The following is a 19,998-nucleotide window of genomic DNA, read 5'->3' as shown; positions in this document are numbered from 1 at the left end:
GGCCCAAAGTACAAGGTTCCAACATCAAGTCACTCATTTGAGTCCACCACTGCTTTTCAAGATTCTGGCAAACTAGCCTACTAATGGCTGAATTAGGCTGATAGGAAGGGACTGGGGCCTTGCGGGGAGCGAAAAGTGGATGGGAAAGAGAAAACTAAGAAAAAATAATGTCAATTTTTCGTTTTGGCCCTTTTATGATATTTAAATTTGAGACCTAATCCCTATAATTTAATTTGATATGATTTTTCCATCAACTTTTTAATGTCAAATTGTGGTTTTGGTCATTTTATTACACTCAATTTCAGATTTAATCATTATATTTAATTTGAAATAAATTGTCATCTACTTTTATGATATAATTAATTAGTACAAATAATTAACATGGTTAATAATTTCAAACAAAAAGTATATATGTTAGTATGATTAGTTAGAAGGTGATTAAGCAATGATTTAATTAATTCAAATAGGTTAATAATTTCAGTTAAAATGCTAAGGTGGATATTTTCTTAAACTTACTCGTTCCAACGAAAAAATGGTAGTATGATTAGTTAGAAAGTGGTTAAGCTATGATTTAGTTAGAATGGGTGATTTTAAGAAAAAAATACACAACATTATTTTAACTGGTATGGTTAAATTTTTTAGTTATTTGGTATAATTTTTATCACCATTCTTAGTAGCCTTCCGAGCCATTTATTGTGTAAACCATTATCATTGCTTATCTCAACACTCTATGTAATATTATTGTCCTTGTAACAGCCTGATTTTCAGTGGTAACAGAAACGGTGGTTCAAGGTCACCAATTCCGATGAGTAAGCTCGTAAATTTTATAGTATTTACGAGTCAAATGTGGTTTTAGGAAGATTTTTGAATTAGTAACTTGTGTTTTATAAGGATTTATTAAGTTAAATGGTTTAGAAAACGAGGTATCGAGACCTCGATTCTATAAATTGAGCCGTAAATATTTTTATAAATATTTATTGAGTGTCATTAAGGTAGTATTAAAGTTTCGTTAGAAAATTTTAATGTTTTGATAGCTAATTAATTAAAAAGAACTAAATTGAAAAAGGTGCAAAACTTAATAAAGGGATTAAATAGCATAAATGGTAAATAATGGAGGAATAAAAGGAGAAATATGCCAAATGGAATGGCTGAGGCGGCATAAGGGTGAAAAAAATAATAAAATCATGTGATTTAAGGGCAAAATTGGAAATAAAATAAAATTAAATAGCCAAAAATTGATTTCAAGGATTTTTAGACATTTTCTTCCCCAAAATTTCAGCCAAAACAGCCATAGGAGAGCTCCTTAAGCTAGTTTTTCATATTTTTACTTCAAGTGAGTTTAATTCTTGCCATTTTCTTGTAATTTTTATGTTTTTAAGACTTTTACAATTAGGTCCAACTAGTTATTTCATTAGTTTTTTATTTTATTGGAAATTTTGAAAGTTACCATCAATGAATATTGGATATTTTTGATGAAATAACATGGATTTAGAGCTTTAATTTTGTTGTATGATGATTTTAATAGGTGATTTTTTAGATATTGATTTTAGGACTAAATTGTGAAAAATTAAAAATTAGGTTTGGTATTAAATTTCTATGTATCAAGAGCTGTAAGATAGCCTAGAATATTTAGATAAATTATCAATTGAGAAAAATTAGTTCATTTGATATACTAATTAGTAAGGGACTAAATTACAAAAGTTATAAAAATTGGGGTAATTGTGTAATTTAAAAATTGAGCTGTATTAATTTTGAATTGAATAGAAACTAAAATATATGCTAATGAATAAATAATTTTGTATTCTAGATCAAGAGCCCGTAGACAATCATGAAAAAGAAAATTAGCAGAATAGTCCCTAAACTACTACAAATCTTACAATTTAACCCAGGTAAGTTTGTATGGTTAAATTAATGTTTATATATTAAATTGATGAATGATATTATGTATGTATTCATATCTATTGTTGAAAGAAAAATATTGTGGAAATTATGAAATTGAATTGAGAGTGTTCAAAACAAATAAAATGCGGGATTGAGCACAATCGTTCTGTGGGGAAAGACGGTAAAGGAAGAATTGATGGCAAAATTACCCAAGTAAACCGAGGTTCAGCATTTGTTTCGAACTTTCGTTTTTACTTTCCGTTTAGCTCTCACGAGTTTCTGTTTAACTCATATGAGTTTCAGTTCAACCCTAATAGGTTTCCATTCAGCTTTATTGAGCTTTTGTTTAACCCTTATGGGTTTTTGTTCAGCTTTTACGAGCTTTCGTTCAACCCTTATGGGTTCCTGTTTAGCATTTATGTGCTTCTGTTCAGCCTTCGGGCTTTTGAAAATAATGTACTCATATCCGTAAGCCGTTTTTCAAATTGGTAAGGTTTGGTAAGAGACCTATATATTTAAAATTGGAAGATTGGTTTATTTATTCTTGGAATTGACTTGAAATGAGTGTATTCATCAACTGAAGTTGTGATTGACAGAAAGTGTACATTGAATAATTTACTTAATTGATTGATTATAGTAGGTTTGGTAAGATTTATGTTTAACCTATCGAACTTACTAAGCTTCATTAAGTTTATTTGTGTTGTTTAATGTTCTTGTAGATTAACGTGAGGTTGAGAGATCGAATCAACACATCAAGCCACACTATCCAACTCATCCTAGTAGTCTTTGAAACATATACTATGGTTTATATGGCATGTATAGGGTTGGTATGGATTTGATTAGAGCCTAGTTTGTATAAATGTTAGGAGTGAAGTTTTATTTAAATAATCAACTTATATATATACATGATGGTTTGGAAATGAAGTAAAATATGGATGTGAATGATATATGCTTGTATCTATGTAATGTTATGTTATGCGTAAGACATGATTTTGATTTGTTTTGATTGCTTGTTCGGGATGTATTGATGTATCAAAATGTTGTGTATAGGTTGATATTAAAATGGGTGAGAAATGTGGCCTTAAAATGACCTATTTTCGTCCACACGGGCAAAGGCACGGGCGTGTGTCTCAGCCATTTATGACACACGGCTTAGCACATGGGTGTGTGGTCTGACCGTGTGTCCTCTACATCTTTAAAATTGAGAACCAGAATGTCTAGGTATTTTTACACGACCTAGCACACGGTCGTGTGGCTTGGCCGTGTGACCCCTGCACTTTAATTTCATAACACACGGCCTAGCACACGGGCGTGTGACTTGACCGTGTGACCGAAGTCAGAGAGTTACACGGGCTGGGACACGGCTGTGTGCATCACACATCGAATGCCCACATGACCCAAGATATGGGTGTGTCTCCTGGTCGTGTGAGCCACATGGCCTGGCCACACGGGTGTGTGACCGCTGGACCTAAGGAAATATTTTTGAAAATTTGGGAAAAATTCTCTGAGTTTTTGGTTTAGTCCTGATTTACTTTTAACGCGTATTTTAGGCCTCAAAGGCTCATACAAGGGACATTATGATAATAGTTTCTGTTTATGTATGTTAAGTGATATGAAATATTTGTATTTGATTTAAAAAGTCCGGCAATACTCCGTAACCTTATTCCTGCGACAGATAAGGGTTAGGGGTGTTACAGCCCTAACTTATAAGAGAGTTTATATTTAAAGTTTTTAAGTTAAGGTGTTTAGGATTTTTCTTAAGTTATATATCACAATTCAATTAATAATTACAATATGAATCAATTATTACAAGTATAAAATTGAATAACAAGATTAATTCAAAATTTGCACACAACATAATATATACAAGTAATACTTATACCTCGGATCAAGTCTTTATTATATTATTAGGGACTTAAGAAAAGAATGAAGTAATTTCATTAGGGTCTTACTTTTTAAAGAAGTTAAATTCTCTTTTAATCGGTATAAGGATAAACTTCATTGTTTACCTCTTTTGTTACATTGACTCTAATTATTACTTTTTGATCATTTTAACTTTTAACCTTAAATTTTTAGTTAATTTACTTTTATTCGGCAAAAAATTAAGTAATTTGTTAAAATTTTAATGGTCATGACATGATAGCCTATTGACCATTCGCGCGTACATAAAAAATCCAAACCTAAAAAAAATTCCATTTGTTTTCTAAAGATTATTCACTTCAATAGTAAAAATACATGTATATTGTTACGTGAGCTGTCACATCAATATTATTAAAATTTTAACAGTTCAATCAAATTACCCATTTAAATAACCAATTTGATTAAAATTTAAAGGTTAAATACTAAAGTTATCAAAAAAAAAAATCAAAATAACAAAAAAAATAAAAAATAGGAACTAAGTTTATAACTATGCCTTTTAATTGCGATGTTTGGACTGTTTCAATGAAGTGAGATACAATTCAGGAAACATTGGCCAAGCCAAAGCTTATCTCAAGAGACAATCGACCTGCCTTCTTTAGTATTGTTCAAAAGTCTCTCAATATTAGTGACTGAAGTGACTTCTGCCCCATATTTTGGCTGCAATATATATATAACCGAAGTAATAAAGAGTAGAAACTACAATAAACAAGCTCAAAACATGTTTACTTTTCATATAGTTTTTCTATTCATTTCTGAAATGAAAAGCTGATATATTCCTGCAAAGCTTAGTATATATATAAGATGAATTCATTCATTCATTTATTTATAAGAATTCAGACAACCTGTCCTTCCAACTAAAACATGGTCCTGAGTTTTAGGCAGCTTATATATATATATATATATATATATATATATATATATATATATAGCCTATAATTACCTAAAAACTAAAGTAAATAATCTAAGTTTTTATAACCAGCTGAAAGGTCCTCTATATCCAATTTTTATAGTTGAAGGTATCTTCCCATGTTTAGAATATATAGATTGCAAATCTCATTGAAAATGAAAGCGATCTGATTATAAAATTCATATGCATCTTTTTTAGTAATTGGATGGAATCATGCATCTTTAAATTTCATCTACAAGCAACTCATTTCATCACCTCTTTTCTATCCACAAAGGTTTGAAGAGAGTTGAGTTGTCCAATTCAGTCATCATCATCACTTGGAGTGTTGATGACACCCATTTTCCTAGTCTTCAAGCTCTCTCTCACTTCCTTGTATACCCCAAAAATTTAGGGACCATTCTAGTTTATGACAGTGTGAGGGAACTGGTCATGATAGGATAGGGACAACGCTAGTGTTTATAAACCCTTTTGCCCTAATAATAATAACATTCATGTCCTCGTAACTTTTCTTTCCTTGGAAACAGGTTACGGATATTAAGATTCCAATAGGGTTGTTACACTTTTTGGGACTTTAACTTGGTAAATTGTTCTCAGGGTTTTAATTTTTTTTGCTCATGTTAGTCAATGAATTTGGCAATTTTTCCCATATTAGGGCCTTAATTTTTTTTTCTAATTTAGCCTCTAAAATTTTCTTAAAAACCCTAAAGTTCAAACCCTAATGTGAGAACAATTATCTAGTTCGAGTCTGACTATGAAAATAATTGTCAGGTTCAAGGGCTAACTTGGGAAAAAAAGTTCAAGTCTCAATATAGAAATAGTTACCAAGTTAAGGCCCCAAATAGTGATTTAACGCATTCGAATATTTGACCATATGAAGCATTAAACTAAAGGTCAAATTCTACTATTAGGCCTTGTACTTTGTGTAAATTGTGGATTTTGTATCTGTATTTTAATTCGATCAACTCTAGTATTTGTACTTTTCAAATTTTGAAATTTTTGTCCTGACCAAATGGTAGCATTTAAATCTGTTTGGTTAAATTATGCTATCAATTATGTATTATGCTTAAAGTTATAGATTTAATTAGTCTATGTTCTTCAACTATATCACTTTTAGTTGTTGTGTTTTTTTAATTTCAAAGTTTTGGTCTTAATGTGAATGAAGTCATTTAATCTATTAACTGATTTTTTGTGAGTAATACGTGAAAATAACAAGCTAATGTAGCATTATACATGCAATAATACGTTTTACGCATCAAATTTTGAAAATAACAAAACTTAATGAATTTAATAATTACCATTTGGCTAGGACTAAAATTTTCAAATTCTCAAAGTACAAGAATTGAAAAAGACCAAATTAATATACAAGCATTAAATCCACAACTTACATAAATTACAGGATGTAATAGAATAATTAACCTAAACCAAACTAAACTAAACCCTAGTTATCTTCATATTTCCTTCAGCAGATTCTAATGTGACACAAAGAAAGGTTTTCTTTTTTATAGATACTCAGTCTCCTCTCATGGCTTTGGAAGACTAAATTAGCCATTTGCATGCAATGCAGATACACTTAGATTCTAATGTGGGAAATTAATAAATACTCAATTAAATAAATCCTTTTTTTTTTTCTATTTTTCTTGGCTATTAAACAAAATAAACAGTCTATGTCAAGAATTGGGTTGTTTAAGACACATGGGTTGTATACAAAAGATGATCCAAGATGATGAGACTTTGGAAAACATTGAACATCATGATTTTTAGCATATATAATATACATTCTTCCATTAATTTAATCTACTACTTTGGGTTTCCATTTTTTTATATATATAGAGAAATGAGGCAAAAGAGAGGAGTTTGTTCAAAGTTAGGCTTTTAATTTAGCTTGATTAGGTCATTGGTAAAGCCACTCTTGTTGGAGAAAAAAGACTGCCTTTTTATAAGGTTCCCATCATCATCCACCAACTAAAACTTCACTTAAAAATAAAGCCTTCTAATTTTTTTTTTCAAAAACCGGGACATAACTATTAAAATATATAAATAATTCCTAGTTTAATTGTAACCAATATCTCCAATCATTGTGAATTGCTTCTTCGAATCCAAGATACAATATAATCATCAATTATAAATATATATATATATATATATATATATAATTTGAATGAGTGGTCACCAGTCATTGTTCAAAGCTTATCATGATGATAGCACAATGAGAGTTCCTTCCATGAGTTCATGGAAAACGACAACGATGCTCATCCTCGTAACCCATTAATTTTCCAATATCTTAAACCTGAACTAATGGTGGTCAGTTCTACATGAACTATGGCACATGCTGTGGCAAAGACCATGGATTACATAATATATAGTTTATGAATTATGCGTTTCTCTTACAATGGTGCAAGAACATGCCTATGAATATGTGATTTCATGTCCCAAGTTTTGTTTAATGAAAGAAAGGAAAATAGCTATAGCTTGTTGCTCCATGGATTAGGGACCACTGATGTTGCTTTCGATATTTACTGTTGATATAAGCAGCTGCATGCATTGCGGTGATAATAAATTCGAGTTTTAAGTGCTTTTACAAAGTTTATTAGGGAACAAGATATTGAAGCCTTTGAATCTGGCCGATATTGTTGGTACCTAAGAATGATTGCAAGCTTCTTAGATTGTGACCGGTCGCTGTTAGCTTCATCTCATCTGTTTTATTCAACCCCAAAGTGCAAAAGAAAGGCATTAGTAAACTCCTTTTTCAAGGATATACATACATGTATACACTTGATTTTAAATGTATAAGGTATATTTACTGGGGATAAAGCTACAAATTTTTTTTAGGGGGCAAAATTAAGTTGTATATTTTTATGATAGCTAAAATGAAATTTCACTATTTCAATAACCTATATCTTTATAACTTTTAAAGGATTAAATCAAAATTTTATCATTTTAAATAGGGACAAAAATAATTTTACCATATACTAATTTAATTATTGATTGAATTCGTGAAGTGACAAATGAATTGTATCTATGCTAATATAAATTTTATTGACTAAAATTGTGTCACAAATTAATCAAAGATTAATCAGAGAAAAGTCCAAAACATCATTTTTACTAAAAAATTATTGTTTTTAAATGTCTTTATGTTTATAGAACCTCTAAAACTAAATATTTAAAAACAAAATGCTATTACTTCAAAAGATTGACATTTCTATCTACCAAAAAAATTCACATTTCTAATTTTAAAATAAATATATATTAATTTCTTTTATATATGTGTATATATATATATTTTCTTTCACTCACATTTTAGGTGTCTTATAATCTTGTATATATAAAATATCTAACCTAAATTTAACTAATATGAAATAATATTACTTTAATAATTATTTGAAGTTACAACTATTTCACTTAAAATCAATCATTAAAAATATTGAATTGAATAACTAACTTAATATAACTAAAACTAACTAATAAATTAAACAACTCACACGTAATTACGCATAATAAAATTCAAACTTAAATGTTTAAAATTCGGGATACTCCTTTTATAAATAAATGAACATAGAACCCACCAATTAAAAAGTTTTTTTTGGAAAAAGATTTTAAAATTTTATATATTTTACATTTTTTGGGGAGGGGAAAGGGAAGAGCATTGTATATAGTTTTGCATGTGCAAAGTATAGCCCTAGTCTAGATTAGAGTCTTTGAATTTCAAGCTTTTCCCAGATCAAAAAGTATATCCATCCCATTGGATATTTATTTATTTATAATAAATATTGTTAAAAAGGAAATGGGGGCAAACTTTTTGCTTTGATTTAAGTAATGTGTGAATGCCTCTTTTTATGTGGGTCAATGGAGCCCACATGTTTGAAAGGCTTAGGATTGGGCCGGCAGCCTTCTGCCCTTAGCCGAAACATGCCGAGATGGTGCTTTGGGGGCTCTAAAATAGTCCCCTTTTACTCTTTGTGGGGGCCCCTTTTAGACCAAATCAAAGCTTCATTTGCTAAGGCTACGAGCCTTCCGCTTCGGATCCGAACCATGTGTTTAAATATAGTTGAACGTTGGTTGGAGGGAAAAATATTAAATAAAAGAACATAATAGTCTCTCCTATTTCCCTCCCTCACTTAAACATTTTGTTTATTTATCAAATGAGTTCGGACTGTTTATAATCTTATTAATTTTAATGAAAAAATTAAAGTTAAATTCATTTTAAAATTACGTATCATCATCTAATTCATTTATCAATGATTAGTATATTAAATATAAAAGAATATTTAAAAGGAGTATAATTGCTAGCTAAACAGCCAACAACAATATAGTTTAGTTTAATGAAAGGATGGGTCCAAAAATCACCCAAATTTTACATTAAATATAACCTCGATAAAGTGGGGTTCTTGTTAATGAGCTCCTATCATGTTTTAAAGAATCTATGTAGGAAAAAGAATAACAATTTAAAACTTGGTATTGTCCGAAGATGAAGTTGAGAGTAGTAATATGGGAGTCATAATCATCTTAGGGTTTATTTTGTGTGTTTGGATGTTTGAGTTTATCTAATCATGCTCACATATGTTTTAGGCTTTACACATAAGCAAAGGGACAGCCTATCCTTTATTTAAGTAATTGGACTATGTGTATTTTGGCTTTTAGACAAGATAGCTATTGATGGTTCTCCTTCATTATGTGTATTAAGTTTCTATCAATATCTCAACCTTTTTTCTTTTTTACATGATTTGATTGGTGGGTGAATTTGATTGCAACTTGCTGTTCACTTTGATTTCATTATTATCCACATTTACAACTTAATTATTATTACTATTTAGAAATTTGATTTATTTTAAACAAATTAAAAAACAGATTAAATTAACTATTATCATTTGTTAGTTAAAACTGATTGAGTTTAATTTGATGATTGAAAATAATCAAATTGATTTTGTTGATACATGATATCAATGAGGGTGGAGAGAGGGTGGTGTCGAAGAAAACCGATTCACTCTTGTTGGGGCCGAGTGTCGAAAAAGTAGAGAGCCTAGGCGGAGGTGATTGAGAACTTAGCATATTTGGATTTTGAAAGAGGACAAGAGCCCCTCAATATGTTGATACCTTAGGGTATTTATAAGAGAGTGATGGGTCGCGGGTGGTTCCCTTTTGAGGAAGGCGTACCTATTAATAGCGGGTGGCTAAAGATGGACAGTTCCTCCTATGGGTGGTACAAGGCATGCAGATAGTCAGTTATTGATTGACCATCCGAACACTATACAACAAATGTATCTCCTAATCGCTTTTCCTATTGTCACATGTCCAAGTCGAGGCAACGGTATAACAAATTTAATTGATTATTTAAATTGCTTGGAATTATATAGGTGTATATATATGTAATAGAGATTAATTTGTGAACAATTGATAACTGAGATAGTCAACATCATACATAAATAGTTTCATGCAATGTAGTAGATAATATGAACATGAAAGCAATATTTTAGCTATTGCATAAAATAAAAAAGATTTTGATGGGGGTTTAATAGAGAGAAAAGATTATATGAAACTGTAATTCCACGTCATTCCTATTATTTCTCAATAGGAAAATGAAAAATTAGATTTTTTATTTTAAGTATTTTTAGTTGAATTTGAATTTTTTCATGAGGAAAAAACTGAAAATCAAGAGGAAAAATTTAATTTGTCATTCTCGTAATGGAAATGAATAGAGATAACATGGAATCACAATTTCATATAATCCCTTTTCGTTTGATAGATATTACTACTGTTGTGATTTCAAAATCAAAATGCTAAGCCATAATACATTGTCCTTTATTAATCTATTTTCTGTATATCTTCATAAAATTCGTTTCTTAAATTATAACCTAAGATTTGTTTTTTTAAAGGAAACTCTTGGCTGATGTCCCTTTTTTCCTAAAAATAGGTTGAAGTTTAATGCTTTAATAATATCAAACACGCAATTAATAAAGTTTTTCAAGTTCAATGTCTTCATACTAATAATGGAAACAAAGTGGAATTTCTACGACAAAAATGCCTTTGAATAAAAATTAAGCTTGGTTAAGAAACTTGTATATATATATATTTAAATTTTATAAATATGGGTAAAGCTAAAAAAAATTTTAGGGTCGAAATTAAATTATAATTTTTATTATAGTAAAAATGTAAGTTTTAAAAGATTAAATCAAAATTTTATCATTTTTAGGGGGTCAAAGTACAATTTAACGTTTAAAAATTTTAAAGAGCTAAAATAAAAATTTTCAATTTTAGAGGGGCCGAGGCTCGTATCAGCCCCCTAAATTCACCCCTATTTTGCAAATGAGTTAAAAATTTATCTAATGGCTTATTGAGTTTTAGCTCGATTGATATAAGCATTATTGTCTATACAAGAGCACATGGATTCAAGTGCATTGAAATGCATTTTCTTCCTATTTATGGGTTGAAGAGGAGGGTTATGGGCAGTTCTAGGCATTATGTTAAAAAGAGCAGATATAACCAAGACTTATAATTATTACTTGAAAAGTACAAAAATATGAATTTGTCAAAATTAAATATATTTATGAAATTTTATGGATTTGAAAAATAATTACAAAGACTGCATTTCTAAATATTTTATTATTCAATCTTACACTAGATTTGCAATCCAAATCTAGATTCTAAAATTCAAACAATAAAATTTTAAAATATACTAACAATGTATTAGATAAATTTTGAATATAAAATTTTAGATTAAAATTTGCTATTAGTTTATGTATTACGCGTAAGTTATGGATTTAGTCATTGTAATATAATTTCATCATATTTAGTTATTGTATTTTTAAAATTTAAAATTTTGGTCTTATTCAAACGACAACCATTAAATTAGTTAAGTTAAATTCTACTATTTCCAAAATCTTATGCAACAAATATGTTATAACATGTGTAATGGCATATTAGCTTGCTATTTTATATAATATGAAAAAAGCCACATTGCTTTGAGTTAGTGGATTTAACGACTATTATTTGAGTCGGTGCTAAATTTAGAAATTCAAAAACTATATAGACTAAAAATAATTAAATTAGAAAATAGAAATTAAATCCACAACTTATTAAACTAATAGCATAATTCGATCTAACGAATTTAATTACTACGTTTTAAGTTAGGATAAAAAAATACAAGAACTAAAATTTACCAAATTAGAGTATAAAAACTATATCTAAAATTTATATATAGTGCATACACTAATAACATAATCTAATCATAAATTAGTGAAGGATTAAATTTGAAATTCTTTGAGAATTATTCAATCATAAGCACATATATTCATATTTTATATGTTATTTTCCAAAAGGAAAAAAAGTTTAAATAGATGAAGTACATTATGTACATCTATTATTATTATTTCTTAGAAATCATCTCAAAGGAGATGAGTACAAATACAATTAAGTAAAATCCACCCGTAACGAGATTTGAGTCAGGATAAATTTAGACATCACTTACACATATTTTTACATAAGGTGGGATTCAAATCCGAACCTTCAAGATCTCAAGTCTCATTATCAACAATACCAAGAACTCATTGTTTATAGTATTAAAAATTAAATTTAGATTATTTGATGAAAAGCTTAAGCATTCATTTTCTTTTTAACAAAAGGTTTAAGCATTGAATTAAGATTTAATCTCTCTAATTTCACATGATTTGATCATATGCTTTTGTAATGTTATTAATAGGTCTGAATTGATAACACCATTGGCTCATGTCTTCAAAAGTGATGATGTGAATTCTTTTTATATATATAGGTTTGTTATCGGTTGAATATAGTTAATTAAATTTTCACGTGGCTTTAACTATATGATCAAATCATAATAAAAAAAATTCACGTCATCACTTTAACGACGGTAACAATTGGTGCTATTAGTTTGGACTTACTGATAATATTATAAAGTGGAGAGGCCAAATTATACTATATTACAGTAGGAAGATTAAATTTTAAATTTCAAAATAGTAAAGGGATACAAATAGAATTAAACATTTTTTAAAAGAAGAAAGGTGTAGGATTACAACGAAAATTGAGATTAAAAGGATAATTACTTCAATTTAGTTTCTAATAACCTAAAAATAAATACATAAAAAAGTAAAAAAAGCAAAAAATAGAAAAAATAAATAAAAAAGAGGAAAGGTTTAAAATTAGTCCATCATTTTCTCACTTAGAGAAATATAAACCATGAAGCTCTCTCGTAACCGGTAGGTTCGGAGTCAGGTTTGGTGTATAGTTTTTCTCTTTAATATTAGAAGAGAAACCGTGGAGAAAACAGAGAGGCAGAGACAGAGCCAGGAAACAGGGGGAAAACAAAACTGAGAGAAAGTGAGAGAAAATGAGGGAAATTTGTTTTTAAACCCTCCAAATTTTCTCTCCTTGTATTATCTGTATACAATTATTCAACACTTATTCTTTAAAAATCATAGAAAAAAAAAAATAGAAACACAACAAATTTATTAGTTCTCTGTTTTTAACCTCTTCCTTTGACAAAGCTTTTTCATTATAAGAGAAGGAAAAAACCATTCGGCATATAAAATATTTTTATGATTTTGGTTTTGAAAATTAATTTAAATGAATTGAAATTCTGAATTGAGTTTGAAAAAGAAATTGTTATATATTTTGTAATTTTTGAGTAAAAAAGAATGGGATTGGAATTGATTTCACAAGTTTCCGTAATATCAGTTTTGGAAGAAGTTATTCAACAGCATGGAAATCGAATTGAAGATGTTGCTAATTTGGTTTCAAGAAATACCGACGAAGCTTGTAATGATTTAATTTTTTTTATTCTGCCCTGTTTTTATTTTTATTTTTTGTTCTGCCCTGTTTTTAATTTGTTTTATGATTTTAGTGAACGATCATTTTTTTCATATGTCTTTATATTGATCAATCTTAAGATTTTCTGCAATACAATCTTGGGTTTTAATCATATTTAGTCTTTGTGCCAGATTATTATCATGCTAAGAGCTTGAAATTGATCTATTTATTACCAGTTTTCATGATTTTATGACAATGCTGAACGTTTGTGGTGGTATTTTTGCAGAAATTTTACTTCTTCAAGATTATAAATAATCTCCAAACAAATTGGAAATGCAATAGATTTCCATGATTATCTGAGCTTTCTTTTTGCAAAAAAGAATGAAAAAAAAGCTTTGATCTCATCACATTTTATATTTTGTAGCTTTGCAAAGAAATGATGCTGCTGGGTGGCTGAGAAAAACAGTTGGTGTTGTTCTTGGTAAAGATTTGCCAGCTGAGCCTTCTGAAGAAGAATTCAGGCTTGGGTTGCGAAGTGGAAAGATCCTTTGCACTGTTCTAAATAAGATTAAACCTGGATCTGTACCAAAAGTAAGTATGATGATTTCACCAAACCTTTTTCTGATAGTATTCCATTTGTTTGATTAAATGTTTGATTAAGGTCTATTTTTTTTAATGTCAATTCTAGGTGTTGGAAGGGCCTAGTGATTCAATTGTTATTCCTGATGGGGCTCCTTTATCACCATACCAATTAGAGAATCTGAGGAACTTCATCGCAGCTATTGAAGAAATGGGAATTCCAACTTTTGAAACCTCAGATTTGGAACAGGTTAGCATTGAAGTTTTAGATTTTGTAAGAATGAAACCATTTAAACAATAATGTTTCTTGATTTTCATTTTTCTTTTTGCAGGGTGGGAACTCTTCAAGGATTGTGCAGTCTGTTCTAGCATTAAAGTCTTACAGTGAATGGAAAAGAAGTGGTGGAATTGGTAGATGGAAATATTTAGAAAATTCCAAACCACCATGTTTCCCGAAACCGAAACCATTCACGCGAAGAAATAGCGAACCATTCATGCATACCTTTTCAAGGACAATGTCATTGGGTGACAAATCAGCAGATAGCTTCTACAGTGAGCAGTCGGAAATCAGCGACGCAGTTAGTGACCTTCTTCTTGCTGTTTTCTTTTTTCATGTTCATGCTATTAGGATTCAAATGACAAACACCAAAGCTCATTCAGGGTTCCATGCCTTCTCTGCACCTGCTAGTTCGTGCAGCTCTTTTAAATAAGAAGCAAGACGAGATTCCAATGGTATGGTCCTTACTCCTCCTCTAGAAAAATATCTCGATTAACTACTTTAGTTAAGATGGAATATGAGATTCCGAGAGGTACCTAGTCTTTGGAGAAATTATTTGGTGTTAAATATGAAAATCCTCTTCCTATATAGTATTAGAATGGGATAGTGAATCTAGAAAATGTCAATCTTTTAAGGGAAGATGTGTTGCAGTAACCTTTTACTTTCCAAGTTAAGTTGCTTCAATCTATCATTTCAATAGTTTAATGACGGAAAACTTTAAAAACAACTCTTTTGGTTCTTCCACAGATTGTGGAATCTATGATAAAGAAAGTATCGGAGGAGTACGAGCGTCGCTTGGCAAGCCATACTGAACTGGTGAGCAGCTTTAATTTTTCACAACTGTCAGATTCTTTATACTTAGAATTTTTTTCTCTTTTGTAAGTATAGTTAGTGCTAAGGGCTGTATGCAACATGTTTTATGGTGTAATCTGTCTTATCATCTCAGCAAATGTTCATATACTTGGGTCCTTAATTCTCTTAGTAGCTTTCTGCTTTAAAAGAAAAGATAAACTTAGTTTGGGTTATCTGACAGATTAAAAGTACTCCAAATGATACGGAAGAATCGGTCCCTGATAATTCTCTTTCTCGAACTGCTTCATCTGATGACAAGGTAGGTCAAATATTTCCAAGTAGCTTTCAGCTTTCTGCTTTAAAAGAAAAGGTAAACTTAGTTTGGGTTATCTGACAGATTAAAAGTAGTCCAAAGGATACAGAAGAATCGGTCCCTGACAATTCTCTTTCTCGAACTGCTTCATGTGATGACAAGGTAGGTCAAATATTTCCAAGTAGCTTTCAGCTTTATGCTTTAAAAGAAAAGGTAAACTTAGATTGGGTTATCTGACAGATTAAAAGTAGTCCAAAGGATACGGAAGAATCGGTCCCTGATAATTCTCTTTCTCGAACTGCTTCATGTGATAAGGTAGGTCAAATATTTCCAAGTAGTTTTCAGTTATTGCTTCATGTAATTATCTATTAAATACTTTCATATCCTCTAAATAATATAACGATGAAGGTTGAGGTAGAAGTAGAAGTAGAGTCCCCAGCGGAGGAAACGATTGATGATGAATCATCAATTGAGTCAGAGAAAAAGGAACTTCCAAATGAGGAGTGCAATACTGATGAGGAAGCAACAAGACATCTTTTGAAGCAGAAGACATTGGTTGAACAACAACGACAACATCTTCTGGTAATTTGCAGCTATCACTGGTTCTAGTTATAAATTTCGTATTATCTACCATAGGGATGTAGATAAGAAGTAGTGCATGTCTTTGTGCCTGTAGGAATTGAAGCACAGTCTTCATGCCACAAAAGTAGGTATGGAACTTTTGCAGGTGACTTACCGCGAAGAGTTTAACAATCTAGGTACAAACTTGAATAAATCCATGATTCCTTTTATTTTGTTCTTAAATTGAAGATGCATTATTTCTCATCGTAGCTTCTCTTAATAGGTAAACACTTGCACAGTATAGCTTATGCGGCTACGGGATATCAAAGAGTTCTTGAAGAAAACCGCAAGTTATACAATCAAGTGCAGGACCTGAAAGGTAGTAGTCTTAACAGTTCAAAAGTTTGGCTTAGTGAATATATCATGTATCACATTCAAATCAAAATCTCAATTGTGTTCGTTGATAACTATGTTTTAGGGTCTATAAGAGTATACTGCCGAGTAAGGCCATCTTTGAGTGGGCAATCGAACAATTTGAGTTGTGTAGAGCACATAGATGACACAACTATCACAGTCCTCACCCCTTCAAAAACCGGAAAAGAGGGACGAAAATCATTTACTTTTAACAAGATATTCGGTCCTTCTGTAACCCAAGGTTAGCAATTCTGAAAGAAAACTTGTTCCATCTATGTTTCTATACATGTTATTTTCTTTTTAGTTTGTCAGTCTTTCCTGAGCATGAATTCTCATTCCGTGCAGCGGAGGTTTTCTCTGATACCCAACCTTTGATTCGATCTGTTCTTGATGGTTATAATGTTTGTATATTTGCTTATGGTCAAACGGGGTCAGGGAAAACTTATACTATGGTAAGATCGGCATTTTGTCACTGCAGTGAAATTTGCTAATAAGTTCATTAACAAAAGCTTGTTCTTCACTGATGCACTGTAGTCAGTCAAATAAGTTACACTAATTCATCTGATTTGTGAATCCAGTCTGGGCCTACAGAGCTCACAGAGGAAGGCTTAGGTGTAAACTACAGGGCATTGGGTGATCTATTTGAACTCTCAAACCAGAGGAAAGAAACTATTTCCTACGAAATTTCGGTGCAAATGCTTGAAATTTACAATGAGCAAGTTAGGGATCTCCTCGCAGCTGATGGTCTAAATAAAAGATATCCTTTATATCAGCCATATGTTTATCTAGAATGTAATATCTTGTTTATTCTGCCTCACACAACCTTTTGTGTTCTTTAACTCCTACATACACTAGAAATCCGTAACAGCTCTCAAAATGGGATTAATGTACCTGAAGCTCACCTTGTGCGTGTATCATCAACGTCTGATGTCATAAACTTGATGAACCTTGGGCAAAAAAATCGTACAGTTTTCTCCACAGCCATGAATGACAGGAGTAGTCGATCTCACAGGTCCATTTAAATGTGCTGGTTTTAATTTCACCAGACTGGATTCATTTGTAGTTTTGTTCTAGAACATGCTAAGTTTATAATGTGGTGTCCTTCAATGCAGCTGCTTGACAGTTCACGTTCAAGGAAAAGACCTCACATCAGGAAACATTATTCATGGCTGTATGCATCTGGTTGACCTGGCAGGAAGTGAAAGGGTCGATAAATCTGAGGTGATGGGAGATCGGTTAAAAGAGGCACAGCACATCAACAAATCCCTTTCTGCTTTAGGTGATGTAATTGCGGCTCTTGCTTCAAAAGGTTCACATGTTCCCTATAGAAACAGTAAACTCACTCAGTTGCTCCAAGATTCACTTGGTAAGATTATGGGGAACTCCTCCTACATAAGTACTGTTTCTTTTCGTTATCCAATGCAGTATTCTTTGCTGATCATGTTATTGCCCAATCTGTCAGGAGGACAAGCCAAAACACTTATGTTTGTTCACATTGCTCCCGAGTACGAAGCTTCTGGAGAAACAATTAGCACGCTTAAATTTGCAGAAAGGGTAGCCACAGTTGAGCTCGGTGCTGCTAAAGTAAACAAAGATAGTGGAGAAGTGAAAGAGCTTAAAGGACAGGTTTTTTTTTCTTTCATTTGAGCCTACATTTTTAACTTGAAACTGTTGGGGCTGCCTGCTGTTGTCAAACCTGTGTTCATAGTTACTCATTTATTTTGCATAACCATAGTTTCCCTTATTTTTCTCTTTTCAACTGTTTGCAGATATCTAGTCTTAAAGCTGCCTTAACCACAGCGAAAAAGGAAGAAGAACCTGAGCAACTGCAACTTAGCCAAACCATATCCATATCCAGTAGCCCAGAAAAAATCATACCAAGTCTTGGAACATCCCCTTCTCTTCCAAAATCGCAAAGTTCCAGCGACCACTCTAGCAGTGTCACTAATGCGGAGGTATGCTTTAACTGCCAAAGTTGGTAGGAAATGATCACCTACCTCAACTGTGAAGAACTTAAAACTGATTTTATTGATTAATATATGTATACACCAATGAAAAGATTTGCCTAACTTGGATCTACTTCGCCTGATGATTCAGAATGAGTCTTCAACCACATCTAGGAGAGATAGTTTGGAAATCCAAGAGATGTTGGCAAATCCATCACTTTGGCCACCTCTTGGAAAGCCAGCTTCAAGTGCTAAGGAGGACAATAAAGATTCAGCTTCTGGCAGGTGGAATGAAACACTCATGGTGAACAAGAATGACAAGAAGGATCCAATTCCAGCTGCAGGCAATGCTCGATGGAATCCCACCAAGGTATACCCGGAACAAAACTTGAATAAACTCACTGCAAACAAAAACACAAAGGGCAACCAAGACCATCATCAGCAACGATTTGGCTCTACCGATGATTCTTCTGATCTTGATGAGTGTTTGGAGATCGACTCAGTTTGGCAATCCAGCATTCCCAAAGTCACCAACAATAATAGTCCAAATGGGTTGGCATCTAAACCAAAGAAACAGCAATACAATCATGTAGCAAAGCCTAAGAACACAGATTTCAAGTAAGCTGCCTTTACCACTCATCAATGTTCACATATACACATTCATTTTTCATTCTTTACTTCCTGAGTCCTTCACGTTTTCCATTTTTTCTTTGTATGCAACCAGGAGTGCAATTCCATCACTAATTCCTTCACCATCAACCCGGAAGCCGTCTAATGGAGCCAATCCAAATACAAACAAGCCAAAGAGGAAAACTGGATATTCAAAGTGATTAAACTACAGTGTTAAGAGAACTGGCTTCCTCATTTCATTTCTTTTTCTTTCTTTGTGAAATTTGTATCCCTTTTCTTGCCCTTCTTACTTGTACTATCACTTAGTTGCACTGAAAAGGAGATACTGACATATATAAAAAGTGGCAACAATTTTGGGTTGCCTTGTGTTTAGTGCAGGTAATCATAATCCCTATGATGATCATCTACCTTCTTGATGTGATTTGGAAATTCTTTGGTTTTTTTTTTCTTTTATTTTTCTCCCTTTCTCCCTCAATTGTTCTTCTTGTAGCATCAAGGACTTGAAGGAGGAAATTGTATTATATGGAGTACTTACTTTGGCATCTTTGGTTTACTTTTTGCCATATGAAGATTTTTAAGTATTAATGCTTCATTATACTTCTTTTATGATTACATTAACATTCATATTTTTATCTCTCGAAATCCATTAATCAAAAAATAACTATTTAAAATGATGTATATAACTTTTGTCAGATGCCCTATTTAACTCGTTAGACAAAGGTTCAAACTTTATTATCTTTCAAAAATCGTATAAAACTCTTTATCATATATATTGAATTGATGAACATAAGGGGAGTGATTTTAGCCACAATTGAAGCACAATAATCATCCATGCATGTCAACATTACCTTTCAAATGAGTGGCTAAACCAAAGTAGGTCCCATAAACACATGGCCACGTCAGCAAATTCCTTGATATTCTTTTTCCCATGACCTGAAAATTTACCCCCACCATTGTTTCTGCCAGCCAAAAAACAGCAAATTTCTATTGATTTTCTTTTTCAATTTTCCTTCTATCAAAA

General features: G+C 31.4%; 1 protein-coding gene across 1 annotated transcript; it reads left to right on the top strand.

Moving 5' to 3' along the window:
- Nucleotides 1–12,877: 12,877 nt before the first annotated feature.
- LOC108472780 (kinesin-like protein KIN-14F) lies at nt 12,878–19,530 on the top strand. Its single transcript, XM_053022194.1, has 21 exons — nt 12,878–13,474; nt 13,890–14,056; nt 14,154–14,294; nt 14,377–14,622; nt 14,705–14,776; nt 15,069–15,137; nt 15,355–15,432; nt 15,511–15,588; nt 15,667–15,741; nt 15,835–16,008; nt 16,103–16,184; nt 16,271–16,366; nt 16,466–16,642; nt 16,747–16,853; nt 16,980–17,158; nt 17,252–17,413; nt 17,514–17,767; nt 17,864–18,027; nt 18,171–18,356; nt 18,499–18,965; nt 19,072–19,530. The coding sequence occupies exons 1-21, from the start codon at nt 13,354–13,356 to the stop codon at nt 19,175–19,177; spliced, it is 3,201 nt and encodes a 1,066-aa protein (XP_052878154.1). The 5' UTR covers nt 12,878–13,353; the 3' UTR covers nt 19,178–19,530.
- Nucleotides 19,531–19,998: the final 468 nt, after the last annotated feature.

Source organism: Gossypium arboreum, chromosome 11 (genome assembly GCF_025698485.1).
Source record: "Gossypium arboreum isolate Shixiya-1 chromosome 11, ASM2569848v2, whole genome shotgun sequence".
Taxonomy (NCBI): domain Eukaryota; kingdom Viridiplantae; phylum Streptophyta; class Magnoliopsida; order Malvales; family Malvaceae; genus Gossypium; species Gossypium arboreum.
The sequence above is the reverse complement of the archived record's forward strand: the minus strand, read 5'-3'. Positions and strand labels throughout refer to the sequence as shown.